Raw genomic sequence first — 26,002 nt, 5'->3', positions numbered from 1 at the left:
TCCAAAGAATTTGTATATTAGAAAAAAAGAGAAGGCATTCCTTGTGGAAAGAGTAAGGTTGGTTTCTAAAACAAGGAGGAGGTCATGAGTTTTATTAAAGACCATCTTTATTCCTGGGAAAGCCAGCAGAATTATTTTAGCCAAACAGAGGCAAGAACATGAAGTGTGTTTCCACACAGAGTAGTTGAAGCAACTCAGATGGATGCACTTAAGGAGAAGCTGGGTAAGCATATGTTGAAGAAAGGATTAGGTGAAGTAGAGCTGGAGGAAGTTCACATGATGCACAAATGCTATACAATCATATAGCATGGAAACAAGCCATTCAGCCCACCACTACCGCACTGACCAGTGGGCACCCATCCATATTAATCCATTTTCCAGCACTTGACCATAGCCTTCAACGCCTAGAGAATTCAAGAGCTGTCTAGACACCGCTTAAATGCTGTTAGCGACTCTGCTTCCACCACACTCTCTAGCAGTGCATTCCAGATACACTCTCTGGACAGAAAAGCTCCCCCTCAGATCCCCTTTAAATCTCTTCCCCAACCCTAAATCTATGTCCTAAATGTGATAGACACATTGTGCTCAACAGTTGATTTTTCTGCTGCATGCACGATTTAAATGCATATTGATATTAAATAGTTTAGACTTTAGCATGAACAAAGTCAATTAAGTTGGTAGAACTAAATTTAAAAGACAATTACATTCCAGGGAAGATAGATAATGCTAGTTCTGTCAATTTTCCACCTGTCTATTGTGGGAGCCATTAATTCCCTAGAAATGCTAAAAAACTAAACTGATATCATTTCATCCAGCCAAGATGCTTTTAATATCCCAATACGGTGAGAACAAAGAACTGAAAAGCAATAGAAACAAGAAGTAAGCCATTTTTAATGAATTTTCACATATAAAGCCATCATGATTTCCCAAATAACTTTACTATCAGTGGATTACTTTGAAATATGGATACTGTTGGAAAGAAAGTGATGGCCATTTTGAGCATACAATTCTAAAATTAATACATCTGTTTTATTGTTATTTAAGATTGAATAGAATATGGAAATAGTTCCCAAACTGAGTAATTCAGGTGAGTAGATAGATTTAAGAGGAACCTAAATAAGTTTAAGAGTTGAAAGATATGCAAATAGGGTAAATGAAGTAGATTGGGAGGAATCTCATGGGAAACATGAACACTGGCATTCAGTTGAAATGAAGGACCTGTATAAAATTCAAGATATAAACATTAGCCACAACAACTCGTAAATCCTGCTTCTCAAATAAATCACTATGCTTCATACAATCATTTGAAAAGAGACAGACCTCTTAACATTTTATCCCAAATATATACCCTACAATGCCACATTCCCTCACCTCTGTATTAATGTGTTCGCTTACGTTATGTGTACAAGTCAAGTAGCCTTCACGCATTCTGATTCAGATAAAAATGCTACCAGTGAGCTAAGTGAACACTTTGCATGACATCAAAGTGTCCTTACCTTTGACCCATCCCCCAGTGGATCTGATCTCCCCTCCTCCCCCACACCTGCCTATCACTATCCCTTACCTGCATCTACCTATCACCACCTTGTGCCCACCCCACTTCCCCTCTTTTTTCCACCTATCACTGCTGTTTTTCCCTCCTATATATTGGGCTTCCCCTTTTCCTATCTTCAGTCCTGAAGAAGGGTCCTGACCGAAACATTGACCACCTGCTTTTCTCCTCTGATGCTGCCTGGCCTGCTGAGTTCCTCCAGCATCACAGTGTTTTTCATCTAGATTCCAGCATCTGCAGTCCTTTGTTTCTCTAGAAAAATGGCAAATCTGGAAGTAACTACTGGATGATATTATACTTTTATTTTGAATGAAGGAACATTGAAGGAATGAATGGTCGAAGCAGATGAGAAATGTCAGTTGTTAGGTACTGGAAAAGTAAGTTAATAAATCAGAGATGCTTTGAATTCAATTTAACAGTGACTTATGCCCTGAAAGGCTTCAAAGATGTATTGAAAGTAGATGATTCAGTAAAATTTGCCCTAAAAGAAATCTACTTGCTACACTGCTCCCTTCCCTACAAAAGGCAAACAAACAAAAATCTCAACATTAAACCACAAATTTCCTAGTGGAGAAAATCAATTAGCCCAAACCACTATGACCCTTTGTGTTTAAGATTCGGCACATGCTTACAAACAATGGCAAGATGAAGAATTGACCAACCTCGTTTAAAAGGGAGAAAATGCTGGTGGGATTCCCCTCAATCAGATCCAAACACCTCTGGTTATCTTGGTAACTGACGAAGGACCACTCTAGACCCTCTGAGGTATATTCCTCCTGAAGAATAGAATAGCAAAGAGGGAAATGGGAGGGGGGGAGGTGAGGTGATTAAAGTGGAGAAAAGAAGTGGGTGTGAAAAACTTAAAATACAAGCATACAGTAAATCTTCCAGACACCTGAGCACCATCTTTTGCTTGTGTAAATTGTTTTATTTGCTGCTTACTGGAAGAATCTCACTACTTCCCTGTTACCCTTATGTGGAATTAATGAAATTACATCCACCTGTAATGGATTTCATTGCACAAATACCCAAATATAATTGACCTAAGGTTACAGGATTTAGGTACAAAACAATCATGCCTTTTCTAAAATTCTGCTGAAATTGTAATCTCAGCATGGTGCCCAAACATCCATTAGCTTTATAGGTTTTAATATCTCTGGGTGTTAGGGAAATTGGGAAGAAAAAATGAAATAGAATCTCACAGCAGTTTACCCTCTGCCTTGAATGTATTAACAACCGGAGACATTTAAATTCAATACATCCTATAAGAATCCCATTGAATCCCAGCGAGTTGTGCTAATTCATAGATTTTTAATTTCCAGAAAACCATAATATCAAAGTAAATGCATGCAAAATAACTGCACTATGCTTTGATAAGGTTACACCGGAGCAAAGCTTTGAAGTACCTGCTGTGCCTTGAGATAGTGTGCTACAAAGTGCTGCTGGAGTTTCTCATTTGCATAGTTAATGCAAAGCTGCTCCAGGTTATTTTGTGGAAATGATTCAAATCCATATACATCAAGCAGACCTGCATAAACAAGTTGTGGAACATAAATGTTTTGCTCCAAAAAAAATTGCAACAATTCATGATTTAATTTCAAAATGAAAAGCAGGATTTAAGTGGTCACTATCTCACATTTAACTTTTTCATGTTTTGTAATTACAATAGAATACCTGTATTTTCAAGGCTTAATTTATTTAAAATAAAACAAGAAATCCCATAGTCCACAACATAACATGTAACAATTAATCACCACTTTCTTAATGCCAATAAGTCACAATACACCCATGGTTTCAGAATTATTGTTAGAAGACCACCATAGAGGTAAAAGATAATTTGACTTACTGAAGGATCATGAATAATTTTTCCTCTTAGAATGGGCATTGATTCTGTCTTGATTAATGCTTAGGTACACAAGGAAGCAAAATGAAATTCATTTAATCTACATTTGGAAAGGATCAATCAGGGATAGTCAGCAAGGATGTGCTGGTGGGAGATCCTGTCTAACTAATAAAATTTAAGTTTTTTTTGAAGAAGTAACTAAGTACATCGATGACGTGCAGTTGAATGTGGACAAGGTTCCGCACAGAAGATGATCCAAAAGGTCAGCAAGTTGGTAACTTGGATCCAAAATCGGCTTGGTAAGAGGAGACATTGTGTGGTGGTGCGGGGTTGCTTTTGTGATTAGAAGCCTGTGACCAGCAGTGTACCACATGGATCAATGCTGGGACCCATGCTGTTTGTTACTTACATTAATGAGTTGGACGCGAATGTTGAAGGTAAGATTAGTGAGTTTGTAGATGATGCAAACATTTTTGTTGTTGATAGTAAGTAGTCTCATGCCTTAGGCTACAGAATGACGTTGATCAGCTAAGTTGGGTAGTGCAGATGCTAAAAACGTCGACGTTCACTGAAAAGTGGATGTTTTTAAACATACAATTTAAAAGGCAGCACCTCTGGCAATGTTTTACTTCAACTATTCCAGATTTAAACTCTTAAAAAAAAACAGTACCTATAAAATTGGTCCATCCAAAAGAATGCGAACAAATAGAGCCATTTATAACTTTTACCAGCCAGTTGAACAGCCTGTAAAAAAGTAAAATTATCACAAACACAAAAAACATCTATTACACCAACAGATTTACAAATGTAAGCTTGGCTCAGTTATCAGTTAGAAGGTTCAATACTATAGCAACAGATCTTCCAACCTAGATGATGCAAAAGATCATACCGAGTTGTTGAAAGGAATTATTTCCCTGATATCCTGGCTTATAAACTTTGGTTGACCAAAACCATGAGAATCAATTATCTGGCCATTCACTTGAAAGTTGTAAATTTACTAGTCGTGTCCATAGTCATTTGGAAGTAAAGCTACTTTTATAAATACATGACAAGATGCCAATTGAATAAGTGATTTACTTGGCTCACCGTTATAATAAAAAAAGAATCATGTATCATATCCTCAAAATAATTCAAACCAGTTCTCATGCAATTTGTCACATATATAAATTTGTGATTCCGGTACAAGATTTTACAAACCGAAAGTGAAATGAATGATCAATTAGTCAATTAATACTCAGTTGACTGACAAAGAAATGAAAACTGCCTGCTTTTCTTTGAATAATCTTATGAGATGTTTTATATTCACTGAGGCAGCACTTCTGGCAGTGTCCTACTTTATCCTAAGTTCATTGATATTAATTGTAGTGCCTATTATCTGGCTACTATGAGATTTAGTAACACATTGAGACCATTAATTTACTCTATCAACAGGGCATCCACCATGAAATCACAGGCAAGACAAGTGCAAATTTAAAATATGTTATAAATAAACTTCTACTGTTACGAACCAGCAACAAAAGAAAAACACCAAGTCACATATAAGTGTTAAAAAACTACTTTATTAATAACTACTTATGATAATAAGAAAAATAAAAGTTAGAAGTAAAAATGTTAAATCTTAAATATTAACCCCAAAAACTAAACTCGAAGTGTGTGTGTGATAAATTCCCAAACTCCAAGTCCAGGAATGGTTCTTAAAGTTCAGTTCAGCAAGCCATAAGGTGAAACGTGAGCAAAGGCTTCTTCAACAACCACCGTTGACTGAAGACAAAACATAGAGAGAAAATAGAGAGTAATTATGAAATCCAAATGTTCCACTTTGGAACCCAAACGACACCTCAGTGTTTACTCAGCAGTGACCACTCCACCGCATCTTCCTCACCTCGAAAGGCTCTCGAATATTGGCCATCCACACAAATACCTGTTTCCTTCTACAGGTCAACAACAAAGTGAACTCCACTGCTTTGTTCCAAAGTATCTGCCACCCCGAAAAGCATCAGAGATGTGGTCGTCCACACAAATGCCTGTTTCCCTCTACAGGTTAACGACAAAGTGGACTCCACCGGATTACTCCAAAAATCCATACGTGGATTGTAGTGACAGACACAGTTACTGTTTTTCATCCATTGATAGAGACTAGCAGGCTGGTGTCCCTCGCTCTCTCTCTCCTCTGACTGACTGCTTCAAAAACGTCATTACATCCTTTATCTTCTGTTGTCATAACCACGTCACACACACACACACACACACACACACACACACAATGCTCTATCTTAAAGGGACATTCACCAATAGTAACCTAGTCCGTAACACTACCTGTTATCTTTTCTATTTGGTAAAACTAAATTTGTTCAACTAAATTAACAAATGCAATTTAACTTCATGGATTTTCAGATAAAGAATATGCCACCTACTTTGCATAGACAACTTTTGCCACACAGTCCCTTCTCGTCTCACATTCCATTTTAGAGCATGGTTTTTTAAAGATCTGTTGTTGTCTGCCTGCTTTTATAGTCCGAATTCTGATCTGTTCCAAAAGGTCCTCCTCAGAAATGTTCAGTAGATTTGCAGTGGTTGTAAGAAAGCCTGTAGAAACCATGCATTCTGATTAACAACATCAACAAAAATGGCAATATAGAAAATTATATAGGGACCATTCACACTGCCAGGAGGAATATTTGTTAAAACAAACCAAATAGTATGCAAGTTTTTGAATCAAACTACATTATCAACTTAATTATAAAACAAAGGGCCCTACAATTATCAGAACTGCATTAAACTACAACTTTCTCAGAATTCCAAGGAATTGCTTTTTTTTTAAAAAAAGAAAATCAATAATCTATTTGACTTTTCTTACTCTTAGCTTCTGCCTTGAGATCACAAGGATACGACTCATCCAACGGAGAGCTGAACTGCACATTGCCAAGATGCAGAAGGGCAACTAAAATCTATTTGAAAAGAAAACAAGTATTAAGAAAACAGAATTGTGAGGAAAACACTTTAACAAATTGATCAAAGCTGGTACATTTGCTTATGATAGTACTTCCAAAAACCTGTTTTAATCATTTAATATTTTTAATTTTTAGCTATTGTTATTGTGCAGTGATTGACACTTCAAGTGCAAAGGTATGAATTCACGTACACTTGAGTACAAAAATAATCTGGACAGGCACTCTGATGGAACACTAAAGTAGCACTACTTCAGAGATGCTGACTACAGATGAGAGATTAAATCATGACTCTGAGGACTCTGGTGGTGCTGGACTATCAGATTTTCTCCACTATTAGATGTTATTCCTATTAGTACTCCAAAACACACACAAACAACTTTTTAAAACCAAAACGTTACTTAGTAGAATAATAAATTTTCCAGTGAACCTGATAAGCTTCAGTGGAGCACTGGAACCAAGTCAGTGATTTCAAGGGAGCACAGGAACCAAGGCCTCAAATGAGCCAGGTGCTGAACCATTGGGATTTCTGAATAGTTGGAAAGTGGATTATTAGAGTTTTACTGTATTAGCTGTTGAAGGAACTGTAAACTATCTTTAACAAAGACTTGGAATGATATGCTCATTCAAAACTTGAGATACCAGAATATTTGAACAAAATTTCCTGTAACTTCACAGCGTTGTCATACCAGGAGAGAAAAATTAAACCTACCTTGTCCATCGGCAGCTTTCATCACTAAATTTTACAAAACAAACATAAAAGCTTTCCTATATTAATATGCTACCGTATAATGAATTAAATGGTCAATGTTAATAATCTGACAAATAAAAATTTCACTTAAGCACTAAAATACAGTGTTCACTTACCCTGAACACATTATGTTGTGTGCTGTGATCAATACCCAAATGTAGCATTGCGTTTTTGGTTTCAGCAAATTGGTCCTCTGCAGAACAAGTGATCACAAAGTAATTTGACTGATATTTTGATGGTTACCCAGGATAGCCACATAAACTATTTCCATTTTATTCTCATTTTCTTAATCCTCATTTGCATCCCCTTCTCAGTAGATCATTTTGTAATTAAACTGACCAAATATTACTTAGAACTATACCCTAAAAATTATCTGACAGAATTAATGCATGTGTAAGATAGACAAGTAAAAATGTTACGATAAACAAGGAAAAACAACAGCCTTCAAAAAGACAAAGATGTCTGAAGTGTAACAATAGTAATTTGATAAACAGAGTTTTAGTCATACAAGAGAGGGGATTTCATAACCTCTTTCACAGTTAAAGCATAGTTCCAATGAGTGCAGCCAATTTATTCAGCTGGAAGCCAATACTCCAAAAATAGGAAGGCTCCAGATTCAATTCTTGGCCTGTGCTAAGTCAACTGCAATGAGCTGGAGCAACATTGTAAGTACAACCAGCCTCAAAAATCACCAGCTTGTGCAAGGGAGGAAATAGAATATACAATTCAGGACTCCCATTTGATAGTAGCTAGAAATCCCAGCTATACATCCTCACTCAACACATTGAAGTGCAAAGAGGAAACTTAGATCAAACATAGGCATGATAACCCCTTGGCCAAATACTTAGCTGAAACTCAACCTTTAGGCCCTCTCCAAAGGCCTCCTGCATCTCAACAACAAGTCAAGGATAGGACTGGAAAAGATTTAAAACCCAAAAAAAATTCTTTGTGCTCTGCATGCAATGCGTTTGATATGTTTGTAAATTCTTGGAAGTGTGAATTGCCTTCCAGGAAATTACAATTATCTCACTCCACATTCAAGTACAGGAATTGAGCTCTAGTACTTGATAGGCTAGGCTAGATTAAACACAGCTGATCTTATCTGTTTCAATTACACATTTTAAGTATTCTACAATTTAATGCACAAAATGCAGCATCGTCCAATATGTATAAATGTCACAGAAGAATTATTAATGAATTAGTACATCTATAAGTATACCGTACTTAAAGGATTAGTGTGTATATTTGTATTGCTGGGGTTTTAAAAGCAGTGTTGAACAGAGCTTTCAGTCTTCTAACCTTCTAAAGTCTTCTCAGCATTTGGTAACCAGAAGAACTCTACTGCTTCAGAAAGACCCCATTCCAATTTCTGTTCCTCAGTGGCTCCTTTCACTATCTGAGGAAACATTACATTAATTAATCCTAGTTTTCAGATCATTGCTGAATCAGTAGCATAACACAGACAGGTTATGCAGGACAGCAACCAAGTATTTCAATTATCTTGCTACCTCAATTACTGTTTCCCACTTATGTCAATTTCTTTCTAAGATTTAGGTATCAGAAGCATGGACACCAATTCTGGACTTTACACCTTGAGTGTAAACTAGGAAATAGGTGGCCATGAGTTTAAAAAGGAACACTGCTAATCTGAAACAAAAACAACTATAGAAATAATATAGAAATACTTAATATATGTGGAAAAGAGCAAACTATCTAGCATTTTATATCCAGAATCTATAGTATATTGAAATAATAAATTTGCCTGTTTGCTCTGCAGAAGCTGCCTTACCTGCTACTTCGATCACTGTTTCATCTACAGAAATGTCTCATTTCAAGAATCAATGTTTATTTTCCTTTTATAATACGAGGTACAGCAGAACTTATTGATTTATGAAACCTGTCCCACTAATCTATTATTGCTATATTTTTCCAGTTTGAATTCCAACATATTAGAAAAGACACATTATATGCCATAACCATCCTACCTGATAAAAAATGTGAAAATTTCTTTCAAAAGGAGCTTGATAGGCAACTCGTGTTTTCTCTAACAGGTAAGTTTGCACAGAAGCTCCCTGCAGCTGCTGAGATCTGGAAAATAAATCAACATATTTACTGCAAGAAAAGGGGCTTTAAAAAAAGCCTGAACTTACTGTAACATAATTACAGATTTCCCTTAGCAATGATCCTTTACACAAAAACTTTTGAGAAAAGCATTTAGCAGCATTTTCTCTCCCTGTACTCCTCACCCACACATACTTTCAGAAACATTTCTTGCTAAATAGGCAGCAGGAAGACTGGGTGACATTTATCTCCCTGAGATTTTAAGGGGCATTATAATATTACTTACAGACAAGCTTACTGAATTCAGCAGTTCTTTTTGATCTCTCTTGTACAATTACTAACTGGGAAAAAAAAATTAGAAGAAATTAAATAAATAGATTCAGCGGCTCCAAAAATTACCTGTTTAATTGGAGTTGGATGTACTTTCCAAATCGGCTACTGTTGTGATTCCTTAGTGTGGATGCATTTCCTGTGAAACACAAGTAATATTGGTAGAGAAACAAAGGACTGCAGATGCTGGAACCTAGATGAAGAAACAAGATGATGCTGGAGGAACTCAGCAGGTCAGGCAGCATCTGTGGAGAAAAACAGTTAACATTTCAGGTTAGGGACCTTCTTCAGGACTTAAGATAGGAAAAGGGGAAGCCCAATATATAGGGGGGAAAACAAAACAGTGGTAGGTGGACAAAAGAGGGGAGGCGGGGTGGGCACAGGGTGGTGATAGGTGGATGCAGGTAAGAGATAGTGATGGTAGGTGCAGGGGAGAGCAGATCCACCAGGGTTGGGTCAAAGGTATGGAGGCAGGCGGCATGGGGGGGAGGGGGGGTGCTGGAAGGGAGAAGAGGAGAGGAAGAGAGAAACGAAAATGCTGAGGAGAAAAAGGGAGGCTAGGAAAGGGAAGTAAATAAGAGGCAAGTGGGGGGTGGGGGTGGGGAAAGAGGTTTGGTTTACTTAAAGTGAGAGAATTCAACGTTCATGCTGTTAGGCTGTAAAGTCCCAAGACAGAAAATGAGGTGGTGTTCCTCCAGTTTGCGTTTGGACTTCTCCAGGCAGTGGAGGAAGCAGAGGACTGACATATGGAGTGGGAGAGAGAGTTGAAGTGACTGGCAACGGGGAGATGCAGATAGCGGTTATGGATGGAACTCAGGTGTTCTACGAAATAGTCACCTAGTCTGCATTTGGTCTCACCAATGTAGAGGCCACACTTGGAGCACCGAATGCAGTAGATGGTATTGCCTCACCTGAAAGGACTGTTTGGGTCACTGAATGGAGGAGGCAGTGGAAAGTCCTCGGGGTGGGAGCGAACTAAGGAGATGCTAAGAGAGCAGTCCTTGCGAAAGGCTGAAAGAGGTGGGGAGGGTAAGACATGCTTGGTGGTGGGGTCCTGTTGGAAATGGCAGAAAATGTTGCGTTGGATACATTGGCTGGTGGGATGAAATGTGAGGACAAGGGGGACCCTATCCCTGTTGGGTCTGGGAAGGGTGGGGGTGAGAGCAGAGGTGCAGGAAATGGCAGAGATGTGGGTGCAAGTTCTCTCGACCACAAAAGGGGGAAGCCACAGTTAGTAAAGAAGTTGGACATCTCCAGTGTCCTGGAGTGGAAAGTCTCATCATGGGAGCAGATGTGGCAGAGGTGAAGAAATTGAAAGGGGTAGCGTCCTTGCAAGAGACAGGGTGAGAGGAGCTGTAATCGAGGTAGCTGTGGGCGTCAGTGGGGTTGTAGAAGATGTTGAAGGATAAAGAATCTCCTGAGATGGAGAGATTAAGAGAGGAGAGAGAGGTATCAGAGATAGTCCAAGTGAATTGGAGAGCCGGGTGAAAATTAGTGGCGAAATTTATGAAATATTCGAGTTCTGCACAGATGCAAGAAGTGGCACCAATATATTCGTCGATATAGCAGAGAAAGAGTTGAGGAGTGGGGCCAGAGTAGGCTTGGAACAGAGACTGTTCAACATAGCCAAAGAAAAGGCAGGTATAGCTGGGGCCCATGCGAGTGCCCTTGGTCTGTAGAAAGCGAGAGGAATCAAAAGAGGAGTTGTTTAGAGTGAGGACAAGTTCAGTCAGGCGGAGGAGAGGGTTAATGGAAGAGGACTGGTTCTGTCTCTGGTTGAGAAAGAAGTGGAGGGCAGTGAGGCCATCACAATGGGGAAAGGAGGTATATAGGGACTGGACATCCATGGTGAAGATGAGGTTGTGCATGCCAGAGAACTTAAAGTTATGGAAGAGTTGGAGAGTTTGTGAGGTGTCACGGATGTAGGTGGGAAGGAATTGGACCGGGGGGACAGAATAGTGTCCAGGTATGAGGATATGAGCTCAGTGGGGCAAGAGCACGTGGAGACAATAAGTCTGCAGGGACAGTCCTTCTTGTGGATTTTGGGGAGAAGATAGGAGCAGGCAGTCCTAGGTTGCGGGATTATCATTATCATGTTGCTGGCTGGGGGGGTGGGGGGAAGAGAATCTCCCGAGGTGATGACAGTGATGGTACGGGAGATAATGTTCTGGTGGTCCTCAGTAGGTAGGAGGAAGTATCCGAGAGTTGGCATCCGGCCTCTGCAAGGTAGAGGCTGGTTTGATGACTACGACAGGGTTGGTGCAGAGGGGATGAAGAGCAGAGTGTTCAGAAGAGGCAAGGTTAGAGTGGGTGGGGGAAGCAGAATACTGCTCTGTTTCTCCCCCCTATATATTAGGCTTCCCCTTTTCCTATCTTCAGTCCTGAAAAAGGGTCCTGACCCAAAATGTTGACCCAAAATTTCTCCACGGATGCTGCCTGACCTGCTGAGTTCCTCCAGCATCTTGTTGTTTTTTTCAAGTAATATTGGAAACCGATCACTTCCTCATTTTATGCTCGTCTTGGCAAACCTCATTTCCAGTTTCCAAAAGCCGTCTGATTTCACAACATTTTATTAAACAAAACAAAATTGACGGGAACACATTGAAAATATTCAATGTTCCAAAGAAGTTCAGCATCTTAAATTGATCATGCTACTCCTCTAATTCTGGATGACTCAGCAGATCAAAGTTAGACTATTTATTAACAATCATTTCAGTACAGTAGGCTGCACACTTCCAAATTCTGACTCAGAAGCATCATTGTTAGTCCACCATCGTTACTGGGTCCAGATCTTGGAACTCTTCACTCAAAATTGGAATCCTTCACCAGAAGATCAGCAGCAGTTCAGACAGATGGTTCAGCACCAACTTCTCAAGGGCAAATAAGGATGGGTAATAAATGCTGGTTATGCCGGCAATGAACAAAGAATGTTTTTAAAATGCTAAGTAATCAAATATCCATAAATAGCATAATGGCCACCATGCAAGAGCTTGCCATGATTTACATTAGTTTGAAATCTTTTTTATTATTAGATGCCTACTTCCTGATATTTTCAATTCCAAGTCATTTTCCATTTTATACATTTTTGTTATCCCTTTGTCTCTTCTTCCACAGCTAACATCTCACACACCCATCATTCTTTTGTGGTTACATTATCTGACAAGAATGAGTAGTTGCTTTTCCAATATTTAAGCAGATGACATCCTGCAGTAGCCCACCAGGTGGCAGACAAGGCTCAATATAAAATTAGTCAATTAATTTCTACATCTTTCAAAAGGTAGCGAATCACTTTCTTGTTCTTCTCAAATGGACTGGCAGAGATGATGCTCACCACACTGAGAACTATGTACATGACTTTTTAGTTTACTGATTTGCAGTGTATATAGTTTCACAGGACATACTGGCTCTTTTGTAATTTTTTTTAGCACTGCAATGTAGGATACATTAATTATCCAAATAATACACTCCTTATAGAATAGCAAGACAGAAGTGATATTCACAATTTTACAGAGAAAGGAGCAACAATCAGTGGATATTCTTGCACCAGAGACTGATAGTCTTCACACATTATTATCCCACATGGTTCTACATGATTCCTAGCACATGTATGTACTCTGCAACATCTAAGGATTTATTTGACAGCCCTATTAACAATTAGACTTTGATTCCGAATGCCAAAACAAAGCACATTCCATCTGCAGCAATAAATCAAAATATTTCATTAAATACTTTAAATATTCAATCCAATATAAGCAGCAAGTTTTACTACCAAATGCCTCCATCACTGGATTGGAGTCCAGTACTCTTTTTTCTATTTGTTCCACATTTTCTTGGCACTTTATAGAAGTGGATGAGGCAGCAACTGTGGCAAAGTAGTTCATAAGGCAACGTGACGTCCAGGTCTGCAAAAGGGAGATTTTATTAATTGGCTTGACAAAGCTAAGAAGCTTTCTACTATGGATCTTGAAAACATGGCTATTGTGAACAAGCAAGCACTTTTGCTGCCATGTTGCTTGGTCATCTTTCTGACATGTAATTTTAAACAAAATTACGAGCACTTATAGCGTTGGTCAGCATAGCGAGAGCAGATGAGAGGTGGGAAAGTAGAACACATGCCATCTACTACAGAATAAAATAAAATTTGATAATACCACGTCATGATTGTGCCTCACTATTCATATGACGCAGATAAATAAAGCCAGTTTAGTGGAATCATACAACACCCATCAGTTTTAGTAACAACTGGTTACCTATAATCATCAACATCTATTTTCCATAAATCATACCCACACTGATTAACTTGCTAATTTATGAGGATTGTTTTTTTTGTGGACCTAATTACTTTACTCATGATCAGTTCTTACCTTTCCAGCACCACTCTCCCCACTGACTATTAGTGATTGGTTAACTGGTTCAATGTGGCTCTGTACATTCCTGAAGGCTTGTTCAGCCACCGTGAAGATGTGAGGTTTCAATTCCTAAAGAATAGAGAGGCTTAACTTTTTGAGGTTTTGTTTTTGTACAAAGCTGTAATAAAAAACCACGTTTAAAAAAAATCCCAAATTATTAATAATGTAAAACTGGCAAGCCATAAGTAAGCAAGTACTAATAAGAACCTGGAACTGCTGCTGATTACTACTTCCCCGATTCTGACCATATCCATTACCATTAAACAAGTTAATAAGCTGCAGCTCCCGTACTCTCAGTATACATTGTCCAGAAACCAGGAGGTTTTACTCAGCTTTGGGAACTAATCTAAACATTTTGAACAATTTTATGGTCTGGCTGCAGTGTGCATAAATCAAATCAGAATAAACTGAACACAAGTTAATTATTAATATTCTGTTTATATCTGTTATAGGATTTATAATCAAGGATGAATAATATTATGATCATTTGCTTGTTAGAGTCAAATAAAATAACTAGAGCACCAAAGTGTACTTGAGTTACCTGTGGTCGAGACACATTGTGGTATTCTTTCATGACCTCAGAGGAATACAAGTTAGGCACACGCTGGAATGGATTTAGAGCCACCAGTGTACAACCTGCATTAGTGTAAAATATGCCAGCTGCATATCTTGCCTGGAGACATTTTAAAACTAGGAGACAGAGAAAAGGAATAATATTCTCAGTTCAATTTATGCAGGTTGCTTAGTATTTTAAAGAAACTTAAATCTAATATATTATGCACAGTGACTCATTAATCTAAATGGTTTGGATTATAATCAAGTGTCCACAAAAAACAATTTTTAAACAAGGTATCTTTGTTTACCCAACATTTCAATTAGAAAGGCAAAAAACTATGGATATTGGAAATCTGAAGTAGAAACAGAAAATATTAGAAGCACACAGCAGGTCAGGCAACATCTATAGTTAGAGAAACAAAAGTTAATATTTCAGGTCAATGACCTTTCCTCAGAACTAGAAAAAGTTAGAAATAAAACAGACTTGAAGTTGCAGAGGAGGAGGAGGGGTGGAGAGAACAATGTCTGTGACAGAATGGAGACTAACAATGACTAATGGAATAAAAAGGTGGTGATGCCCATCAAGAGAAATGGTAAAAATTTGTCGATTACAACCAATTTGCCTGGAGTTGAAAATAGGTAGTAACCAAGAACAGAGAAGAGAAAGCAAAACACAACTTTGAGGTACCAAACATTGCAGTTGCTGAAAATGAAATAAGAAAGAATGCTGCAAACACCTAAAAGACCCATCTGTACCATTATCTCAGGTTTTTGTATAGATGCTACCTAACTTGGGGTATTTTCAGCATTCTGTTTTATTTAGAGTTCCAGCAATTACAGTGTTTTATATTTCACAGCTTTAGAATTTTTCTGGTCCTTATTCATCATCTTCTATTTACACCTTTCCTTATGGATCAACTGTAATTAACAAGCCTCCCTCAGCCAGCACCAGGACCTTTACTGTCATTCATGGTCTCCATCCTATCACTACTATTCTTTTACTTTCACTACCTTCCCAGCCCCCTCACTACTTTCTCTACACTTAAAACATTCAGTTCCTAACTTTTCCAATACCTGGTCATTGGCCTGAAGCATTAACTGTGATCTTCTCGCCACAGATGCTTCATGGCTTGATAGATATTTTGAAATGTTTTTTTAAAATCTTTCATAGAATATACAATGACCTTTAATTAAAATAATCCAATCACTGGTAGTAGTGATTTCCTGACCACAGAAGTTGGATAACAAACACAGGAGAAACATCGCTATGAGTTTTAAACAAGCACATTCCAGAAACAATTATGTTAAAGGGATCCTCCTTTACTTTAACTCATTTTTCAGGAGTCTGTTATGTAATTCCCAAATGGCTTATTTCATATTTACCATTGTACCTCACTTAGGAATGTATGCCCTGCTCTTCCATTATTAATACAGGAAGTACTGCCTTACGTTAAGCAAGTGTTATGTTCAAAAATCCATCATCTTACAAATAAGTACATCACAAAAATCAAAATACCAATTAATTAGATACCTGTGGCAGTTGTTACTGGATTAACTTTAGTGAGATCATCAAACTGGTGCAACTCATCTTCATTAATGAGAAAAGCTTTTATCTCCTCCTCGGCTGTATGATTCAATGTAGTGTAATCTAAAGCCTTTTGGGAATCATTGAAGCCATTAGTCTGAAAACAGAACCACAAGACCTTCAACATGTGCTTTGAGAAAAGCAGCCCTTGTTTAATTTTTATTGCCAACCAGCATTCCACTTAAGGGACCAGTTTGTTACATTATGGAAGTTCTGCATTTGGTAGGTTATCCTCAAGTGTGTTGCACACTTGAATGAATAGAATTTGTAGCCTCAGTTTGAACTCCTCTTTGTTTTGTTTTTAATGGAACAACACCAGTCAGTCTAAAATCTACAAAAAGGATATTTTTTTGGATTAAAATAAATCTAGTAAAACACCACCTGAAAAATAAGAGTTAAGAGTTAATAAGAGCTCTAATATAAAGGAATATACAGGCCATCCCTGGGTAACGAACAGTTCTGTTCTTACAAATGTCCATAAGCCAATTTTGTCTGTAAGTCAGAAAATTAAAAAAAATCACCCCATGTGGTTACTATACCTCCATAGTCTTTTAATGAATGGCATCAAAAGCAAACAAGATTGATAAGAAACAATTATTAAAAGTAGGGAGAGAGAGGACACTAGTTCTGCCATTTGTAGGAATGAATGTATGTATGCACATTGGACTTCTGAATTTAATAATATTATGGGAGCTTGTTCATATGTACAAAGGTCCATAAGTCAGGCATTCTTAACCTAAGAACTCCCTGTATATGGAAGTTGCATATGAGCTGAGCCACTCTGTGTTGCACAGTTACTTGGAATTCTGCTTTTCATCTCTTGGACTTTTGTTCAAATCCTGGCAAGGATCTATGTGAAACTACAACTTAAAAATGCCCCTCATGCCTTTAGAACATAGAACAGTACAGCACAGGAATAGGCCCTTTGGCACACCATGTCTGCAATAATCAAACTAATCCCATCTGCCTGCACTTGATCTATATCCCTCTGTGCCCTGCCTATTCATGTGGTGGTCTAAATGTTTCTTAAAGGTTGCCATCATATCTGCTTTTACCACATCCACTGGCAGCACATTGCAGGCACCTACCACTCTTTGTGTAACAGAAGTTGACTTGCATATCTCCTTTAAACTTTCTTCATTTCACCTTAAACCTATACCTCTAGTATTTGATATTTCCACCTGGGAAAGACTCTGACTATCTATGCATCTCATAAAAATTTATAAATTTCTATCAGTTTGCCCTTCAGCCTCCAATGCTCCAGAGAAAACAACCCATGTTTGTCCAATCTCTCTTTAAAGCTAATATACTCCAATTTAGACAACCTCCTGGTGAACCTCTTCTGCACCCTCTCCAAAGTCTCCACATCCTTCCTATAGTGTGGCAACCAGAATTGCACATAATACTCCAAATGTGGCCTAATCAAAGTTTTATACAGCTGCAAAATGACTTGTCTACTTTTATACTCAATGCCCCAAATAATGAAGGCAAGCATGTACTTACAACGCTTCTTTATAACGCTTTCCTTGTGTTGCCACTTTGAGGGAGCCATGGACTAGCACCCCAAGATCCCTCTGTACATCAATGCTCTTAAGGGTCCTGCCATTGACTATATACTTTCCTCTTGCATTTGACCTCCAAAACAAATCACTTCACATTTGTCCAGATTAAATTCCATCTGCCATTTCTCCACCCAAATTTCAAACTGATCCTTTGACAACCTTCCTCATCATCCTCAACTCCACCAATATATATGTTATTGGCAAACTTAACTAAATTTTTGTCCAAATCATTTATATATTCAACAGCGGTCTCAGCACTGATCCTTGTAGGACACTGTTGGTCACAGACCTCCCATCAGAAAAAAAATCTCCTCCACCACTACCCTGTCTTCTATGACCAAGCTAATTTTTGTCCAACTTACTGGCTCACCATGGATCCCTCTTCCACCCCACCTTTGCCACTGCCTAGTTTCTCAGCCACATGCCACAAATCATATGCCCAACACCTCCACCATAATCCATGCAAACTATCTGCCCAACAGGAAACAAAAGCACTGGTTGAGGAGTGGGCATCCACAAGTGCAGTAGAAATGTCAGTTTCATAGAAACTAGGGGTTCTGCTCATTGTTGGGCCCATATATTTTTTCATCATGGTCACAGCCTTTTCAATTTAACCTTTTTGTAACAATGACATCTTCATCTCTCACAGTATACTGCAGACTCATTTGATATACATCAAATCTTATATGGAACCTTCTGTTACTCCATACACATCCAGTTTAAATTAATCCATATTACTCTAACACTTCCTCAGTTAGAGTAATATGGATTAATTTAAACTGGATATGTATGAAGTCACTTTCTCACTTAGTCAATTATGCATAGCTGACCCCTCCACTTCAATGCTTAATGCTCAAATTTATTTTATTAACTGTGCTTCAATGTATTGAAACTACCAACTGATTCTACATTTCGGAACTAAATACAAAACATCTTTCATGCTCATTTGACCTGCAATGAGAATAGAAAAAAAAACAATTCAAGAATTGTCAGTGAAAATATTTAATACTTTCAATACACTCTGGGCTGATTGATTTCATTGAAGAGTTACTGCCCTTAGGTGGGAACATGCTCTGCATCTCTCCAGAGGACACCTCTGATGAATATGCAGATGTATTTTCTGCTCAAAGAATGGCTCTTTGTAAAATAATTTTGTTCCAGATATGCAATCAGATTCTGTCATCCATCCAATCAATATCAAGACTCACTGACTGGAGCAATTCCTTTAAGAATTTGAATGCATCAGCAATTAAGACCAGCAGGCATTCTGTTAGCCCAAGCAGCTTTAAGGAACAATTATCAATGAACAGTAGCAGTTGCTGCCTGTCACAGTCACTCAGCTGTGTGTCTGGAAATATATTTCTAAAAAGAAACAAAAGATAGTTGCTTCAGTTATAGATATGGTCTTTTTATTTAAAAAAATGGTGAAAGGTTTGCCCAATTCCACATGTGCTTCTTATTTCTATGGTTGTATTTCTGATATATTTATGTTATTGGACTTTTAATAAAAAACACGGAACCAAAGGGCTCATTCCAGAAAATTATTTGGTTTCATCATAATGTCTTCTGTTCTTCAATTTTGTCTTTGCAGATATCTGATGACCTTTGCTTTCACATCTTTATCATCTTAGTAATCCTTCAATGTTATTTTAAAATCTTCTATTAATATCTTCAGTTTGTTTTTACTTTTTGTTTGCTTCTTCTGCATTTCTAAGATCAGCTGAAACTTGTTCCTCTGGTTTTACTTTCAAAATGGAACACTAACTCCCCAATGGTTCAAATGATAAATGAAAGAAAAACTGAGTCATACAGTTCACATTTGGTCTCAGGCTTAATCCCTTTCTTTGCTGACTTAGTTGATCATAACTTGGGAGGCTTGGTCATATGGGTAATGAAGTTGTTGACCTGGCAATAATAAACAGGCAGGGCTCTTGATTATTCTCAACTACCAACTCAGAACCATTACTAGAATTTATCTGGTGAACTTCAGGCAAGGTCATAGAGCAATATCACATACCCAAATAACCTGCCAATAGTAGCTAGGCTCATGTAAGGAACAGCTGCTTAGATAGGAGTATAATAGAAAAATAACAGCAACCAAAGAATCACACTCCAGCAAGGAGCCAACAAGGGTCAAAGCACATAAAATTAAACAGAAATCTATCATCCAAATTATTAGCATGAGTATTTTTAAAACCTACTTCAGAACACAAAGTTGTAAAACTTCTCAAATGAGGATAGTATCAGTTTAAGAGAAAAACCTACTGTAAATCAATCTGGGCAAAACTGATCAAACAACTTATTTACATACACAACTAAATTATCAAATGCCATTTTCTTCTCATTTAGAGAAATGTGAAAATGTATTTCTGAAATATTAGGAGCACAATGGGTGCAGTATCTTTCAGCAATATCTACTAGATTATTTCAAATGTAACAGAACACTCCTTAACATAAAAAGCCAGCAGTGAGGTGTCTGTGTTCAGTTCTTGTATGCATGTATCTAATGAATTACATAACAGCTTACATCTCCAATTAGTATAGCTTCAGTTTTGATCATTTGGCAGGGGAATAGTTCATAAAAATGTCATCTCCTCTTGGATTCAGCAAAACAGCTGAAACAATTTTTCCTGAAGAGTTATGTAATAAATGATAATTTTGACATAAATCATGCTGACATTAATGTTAGACTGATTTAGTATAAAGACTGGACTATAGATGTACAAGAGACCATCATTATCTGGTATCCCCTGCCCAAGACTTCACTGCTTACTTTGCTTTGTGGATTACTAAACACTATTTTGTAAAATGTTTTTAATATTTTATTATGTGTTGAAAAAAACCCTATGAATATAGGTTTGCCAACAAAAAAGACTTTTAATTTTAAAATAACATTCTTGATAAAAACAATTTTATCTAAGTCATTACCCAAAAAACAGATACATTAAAAGTTACTGCCATTGCTTACAGCATGGAAGTTGCTATTTTGAAATTCAAGTATCATACCCAACACATTACTCAAAAGCCAGGACTGTAACTTCACTTGCATGCATTGTGGCTGGTGTGATTCATTTCTAACTTGCAACTTTTGCAACAGAACACCATAACCAACTCTGAAACAAGTTTAATGAATTCTTCTAATGATGTTACATTTTTCCAAGCAAGATGAAGTTGGACTAATAAAGCCCTGTTCATGGCATGACTGTTCCTGTAAAGTCAGAAACAGAGAATGGCTCCAATAAAGTCAGAAAGGCACACAAGCCATTCTCGTTTCAGTTAATGAGAAGCATCATTCCCAAGTGCACTAGAAATTTAATGTCTTAATTATCATCTTAAACAAAATTCTCCCTAAATATAAACACCCTACCACAACTTTGATTATCTATTACTGTCAAAATCTATGTCTATAATTTCTAACATGCCTATAAACTGAGAGTATATCCATATTGATTAAGATTGTAAGAAGCTGCATGAGATTGCCTACCGCACATTCAAAAACATCAAATTGTGTGACTACTGCTCCCAATCTATGTAAAGCAGAACCAAGGCTCACAATAATAAAAACTTATTTAGATTCAAATCAAATATATTCAAAGTAACACCAAAATAGCAGCATTTAACTTGGTCATAACTTTTTTAATGAAATGCACTCAGCTTTAACATTTCAATAATGAGTCACAGCAAGTCACTTGTGAAATTAAAAATCTGAATCTAACTCCTGCTCTTAAAAACATGTTCTCAAGGTTCCTCCCTTTCTTCCTGCAGGAACTTATTTCCATTCTTGCCAATTACATATTGTAACCCAACCAGTTTGTCATTCCTTGTGCACAAATCTAGACAGCAAGCTGAACAGTGGTGGCCAGGATCACATCAGAATTTGATGCTACACTTATTTGATACCCAAAAATATACAGTTCCTAACAGATAAGGGGAGAACATTGGTTTGGATATCACATGAAAATTCACATTGTATTGCATGACTATTGTCCCATCAAGTAAGAGAATCACAATCAAGAATTTTGAAAGATTCCTTCCCTCTTTGCTCAGGATTATTTGAGACCAAATATTAAAACAAAAGTATGAATAATTCACAAAATGTTCCATTAATATTATTAAATTTCATCTCAATGTGTTTATATAATGCCAGTTTTTTAATCAAATAAATATGCTCCATGTCTAACTGTACAGGTAATATTTTCCACAGTCATCCCTTGAAGCTAGGGACAAATTGTAAAAATCAGTGCATTTTTAACCGCATACAACAGCGTCTAACAATGAAAAAACTGTACTACAAAGTTGAGGATAAACACAAAACACTGGGCCGATCAGAAGTTATGCTTTGTTCCTACCAAACAAAATACTTACAATACTACATTTATAAAATGGAAGGAAAGTTGATTTGAATGTGCTCCAAGAAGTGTCTAAAAAAGCCAATCAAAAGCTTTCATATAAAATTCTATGACCTCAGAATCACAACCCATTCAGTGACATATTTTTGACATTCATGGGGCTTGGTGGTATGCACAAAATTTCTGTCTTGCTCACCTACACAACTGTGACAACAAGTATATATAACCAGTAAGACTTAAAGGCAAATAAGACAGATTAGCCTGCATATCAATTCATGTGAATAAGATATCAGTATCAATACATGTTTTCGGTGATACAGGGTGAAAAAGGGCATATGCATCAAGTATTAAAAGCAGCCGAGATTCATTACTTTTATCTCATATTTACTATATTATCGCAACTGTCCAAAACAACGTTAAAATGGTTTGATCTAGTAAGACCTGTTTTGTTTAGCCCTAACAAACAAGTGATTCCAGAACATCTCAAGAAAAGAGCCAACAGTAGGGTGTCTCTGTTCAGTTCTTCTACGTTTGTATCTCAATAGGTTATTCATCAGTACACAGGTATGTAGCTTCAGTTTTGATTTACTGGCACGTCCAATTATAATCAGAGTAACGTCCTTCCAGATACGTTTTCCCCTTCAAGAATCAGCAACGATCAACATTTTAATATGATTAAAAATAGCTCGGCAACGAGAGTCTAGGTATGAAATTTCAGATTTCCAAGTGGCGTTAGACTTTCTCAATCCCGCCAGACTTTTTAATTTTAAAAAATATGCAGTTTGCCTCACGTTCAGGCGGTTGTACAGAAATGAGGACGAGTGTCCCCGTACATGAAGGTGACATTGCCCTTCTGATGGTCATTCCTGTCCCAGGAACACTGCGCCTCGTTCAGCAGCGCCGGGCAGCTTCAGCCCCCCCTCCTCCCCCCCTTACCTGGCGCCCTGCCATAGTTCGGTTAGTGTTACACACGGCCACTCGGGCCTAAACGTCGGCTATCTCACTGCTCCATTCCGCCGCGAACTCCGGCGGGCTCAGACGCGGGCCAGGAACGGCTGCCCAGCACCAGCCCTTCTGGCGCCACTCGCAGCTTCAAACGGCTCTGAGGGACGCGCCCGGCCTCGCGAGATCTGCCGGCGAACCCGCGTCATCCTCGCCCTCTAACCCCGGCAGCCGGCGCCGGTATCGGCCTCTTCAGGGTGTCCGGCGGGGCGGTCGTCGGCGGTTCCCAGCTGAGCTCTGGGCAGAAACAAAACACCCGTGGGAGGAAATATCGTCAATCTGGGCGCCCGATCCATTCAAGGCGTTCGGCTCCTGAAGTGTTGTGATTTAAGTGCAAGCCATCCAGGGCTCTGGGAAAGAAACTCACCTGAATGATACCTGGTCCAGGTGAGGGGTAGGTGGTGGTACTGAGTTATCCTACTGCTGTAAGGCAGGTGGAGACGCAAGAGACTGCGGATGCTGGAATCTGGAGCAACATACAATCTGCTGGAAGGTGCTGCTTGACCCGCTGAGTTTTTCCAGCAGATTGTTTGTTGCTGTAAGATAGATTGTTTGTTGCTGTAAGGTGTTCTTGGAGAGTACAAATACAATAAATAACCAACAAAAGGCTGTAAGGATACTGGCTGATACTCCATACTTCCTGTCCAGGATCATGTGGCCTTGCTGAAATGAGGCAAATTCCTCGACTGACGGAAGAGTTACTCTGACATGATATCTAAACTCTTAATTACTGCAGTGGCCTTTCAGTATTATGATCCAGGTGAACAATCGGAAATCATTCTGGAGCCATAAACCATTTCTTGTTTATCATCTGTTTCTAATTGAAGTTCTGGATTCATTGAAATATTAGGGTTAGTACAAACTAAAGCAACAGTACTTCCAGTTTATTGTTAGTTGATGATTTAGTGTCATTGGTACAACCACAGACAATGTTTTGGGGATTGAATGCTTTCCCTGCAGTGGTTGAACGACTGAACTGAATTTTAGAAATTTCAGTGGTGTGGTCAGAAGTTAAGGAGTAATATCTTTTCAGACAGGAAATGGTGACCAAAACGCAAACAACTTTTAAACTGGATATCCAAAACAAGAATGTTAAATCTTGATCTAATAAGACCTGCATTTCTATCTCCCAGAACACTGAATAAATGAGTAATTCCAGCTTATTTGTGTGGTTAAAATATCAAGTAAATACTTTCTAGTTTGTTTTCCAATAATCATTTTCCTATTTTTTTTCAGGGGAAAAATAATCTAAAATGGAACAAAAAGAATATAAAGAAGCTTTTGTCAGTAACCTGAATGGTACTACTCTGACTGAGAACTCACTGGGTTTGATTTCATGTGCACTGTGTGTTGTCTATCATGGATTGGTTTTAATATATTTCTTTGGAGGAAGCACAGAATCACCGTGGAAAAAATTTGTTTTGATTGATTTTGTTGTACTGGTGGCACCTCTTGTATTCTTTTGCACTACTCTGTCAGATGTGCTTCACTGGGTAGTGCTAGTTCTAGCAGTTGTTCTGGTGATATCTGTATTTCAGATATACTGTCAGAGAAAAAAGAGTGCCCATCAACACTTGAAAGAAGTCATTGCAGGATTTTTGGAAACGAGCCTGGATATGAATCATATTCCCTTTGTCACTTTGTTTCGAGTCTATGTTAACGTAGCGACTAGCATCTGCATTCTAGCTGTGGACTTTCCAATATTCCCAAGACGTCTCGCTAAAGCTGAAACGTATGGGACTGGGCCTATGGATTTTGGTACAGCAGGTTTCATTTTTGCAAATGCACTTGTTTCTCCTGAAGCAAGACAGAAGAACAAAACTGCATCACATTCTAAATTCTACTCTGCAGTTAAACAGATAAGATTAGTTTCGCCATTAGTTTTCTTGGGATTAACTCGTCTAATAATTGTTAAAACTATGAATTATCATGAGCATATCTCTGAATATGGTTTGCACTGGAATTTCTTTTTCACGCTGGCAGTAGTTAGGATCCTGTCATCTTTTCTTTTGATATTATGTCCTGTAAGAAGTTCATGGATTGTGTCATGTGGTATTGGCATATGTTATCAATTACTCCTTGAAACTACAAATCTGAAGCACTTTATATTGCATGGTAGTGATGGCAAAGATACCAGGGATGGGCTTATTAATGCTAACAGAGAAGGACTCTTTTCAATGTTTGGATATGTATCTATTTACATGGCTGGTGTACAGGCTGGCACTTTTATTATGAAGAAGAGGATGTTAGTAATAGAGTGGATAAAAGTGCAGGGTTGCCTTGCAATGAGCACCTTTATATTGTTGTTACTGTTGTCTGTGTGTGAAGTACTCACAGAACCTGTATCACGCCGGATGGCCAATCTCAGTTATGTCATATGGACAGTTGAGCACAGTTTATTATTTATCAATATGTTTATGCTAGCTGATTTTATTTTAGTATTTGTCAAATTTCTGTCAGGGATGTCTAACGTGCCATGTTCATGGAACATTTTACCAGACTCTGCCCAACGCAGAAAAGAAAAGACTTTGTTAAAAAACAATGCTTTGGAAAAAGTAGATAAAAACAAAATGCGTTTCTGTATTATTGATGCCATAAGCAGAAACCAACTACTGTTTTTCCTGCAATCTAATGTTTTGACAGGTTTGGTAAATCTTACAGTAGATACTCTTCATAGCAACACATTTATTTCCTTATTTGTACTGTTGGTTTATGTATTTTGCAATTGTATTTTTGTATACATTTTACATATCAATGACATCACTTTAAAGTTTTGGTGACTTACCATATCCATCCTTAATTTTCATAAATACAATCAAAATAAAGACAATTACAAAAATAAAGGCATAGTTGGTTAAGGTGCACGGGGTAATATAGTAATGGGTAACACGTGGCTAAGCAGTGGTAGACGTGTAAGGAAATACTTTCCATTGAGAACTAAAAACTCATCAAGAAGGTTGATCCATCAGCAGCTCACTAAAAGGTAAATATTGTCTCAAATTGAAAGGTATGGTGTTGTAAGTGGTAAACCAGCAGATTGGGGGTAAAACTTAGA

General features: G+C 37.9%; 2 protein-coding genes across 2 annotated transcripts in view; one reads left to right on the top strand and one right to left on the bottom strand.

Annotated features, from left to right (window-relative positions):
• The window catches only part of LOC127581366 (unconventional myosin-XIX), a 30,063-nt gene extending 7,028 nt beyond the window's left edge, over positions 1-23,035 (bottom strand). Inside the window, exons 1-14 of the mRNA XM_052035739.1 lie at positions 22,882-23,035; positions 15,981-16,131; positions 14,436-14,584; positions 13,850-13,963; positions 13,255-13,387; positions 9,555-9,624; positions 9,080-9,182; positions 8,394-8,490; positions 7,211-7,287; positions 6,253-6,343; positions 5,810-5,981; positions 4,066-4,139; positions 2,959-3,080; positions 2,215-2,328 (exon numbers count right to left, since the gene is read on the bottom strand). Coding sequence (XP_051891699.1) covers positions 2,215-2,328; positions 2,959-3,080; positions 4,066-4,139; positions 5,810-5,981; positions 6,253-6,343; positions 7,211-7,287; positions 8,394-8,490; positions 9,080-9,182; positions 9,555-9,624; positions 13,255-13,387; positions 13,850-13,963; positions 14,436-14,584; positions 15,981-16,131; positions 22,882-22,896 — 1,482 coding nt within the window. The 5' untranslated portion in view covers positions 22,897-23,035. The remainder of the gene's footprint in view (positions 1-2,214; positions 2,329-2,958; positions 3,081-4,065; positions 4,140-5,809; positions 5,982-6,252; positions 6,344-7,210; positions 7,288-8,393; positions 8,491-9,079; positions 9,183-9,554; positions 9,625-13,254; positions 13,388-13,849; positions 13,964-14,435; positions 14,585-15,980; positions 16,132-22,881) is intronic.
• Positions 23,036-23,130: 95 nt separating this feature from the next.
• pigw (phosphatidylinositol glycan anchor biosynthesis, class W) lies at positions 23,131-25,754 on the top strand. Its single transcript, XM_052035791.1, has 2 exons — positions 23,131-23,334; positions 24,184-25,754. Exon 2 carries the CDS (start codon positions 24,201-24,203, stop codon positions 25,725-25,727), a length of 1,527 nt encoding a protein of 508 aa, XP_051891751.1. The 5' UTR covers positions 23,131-23,334; positions 24,184-24,200; the 3' UTR covers positions 25,728-25,754.
• The last annotated feature ends 248 nt before the right edge of the window (positions 25,755-26,002 follow it).

This window comes from Pristis pectinata, chromosome 21, assembly GCF_009764475.1.
Source record: "Pristis pectinata isolate sPriPec2 chromosome 21, sPriPec2.1.pri, whole genome shotgun sequence".
NCBI lineage: Eukaryota > Metazoa > Chordata > Chondrichthyes > Rhinopristiformes > Pristidae > Pristis > Pristis pectinata.
Note: the sequence above shows the minus strand (reverse complement) of the source record. Positions and strands in the feature narration are given on the sequence as shown.

What these genes read in the sequence shown, in the direction of transcription:
- pigw (XM_052035791.1), top strand. Translation starts at nt 24,201, where the DNA reads ATGGAACAAAAAGAATATAAAGAAGCTTTTGTCAGTAACCTGAATGGT.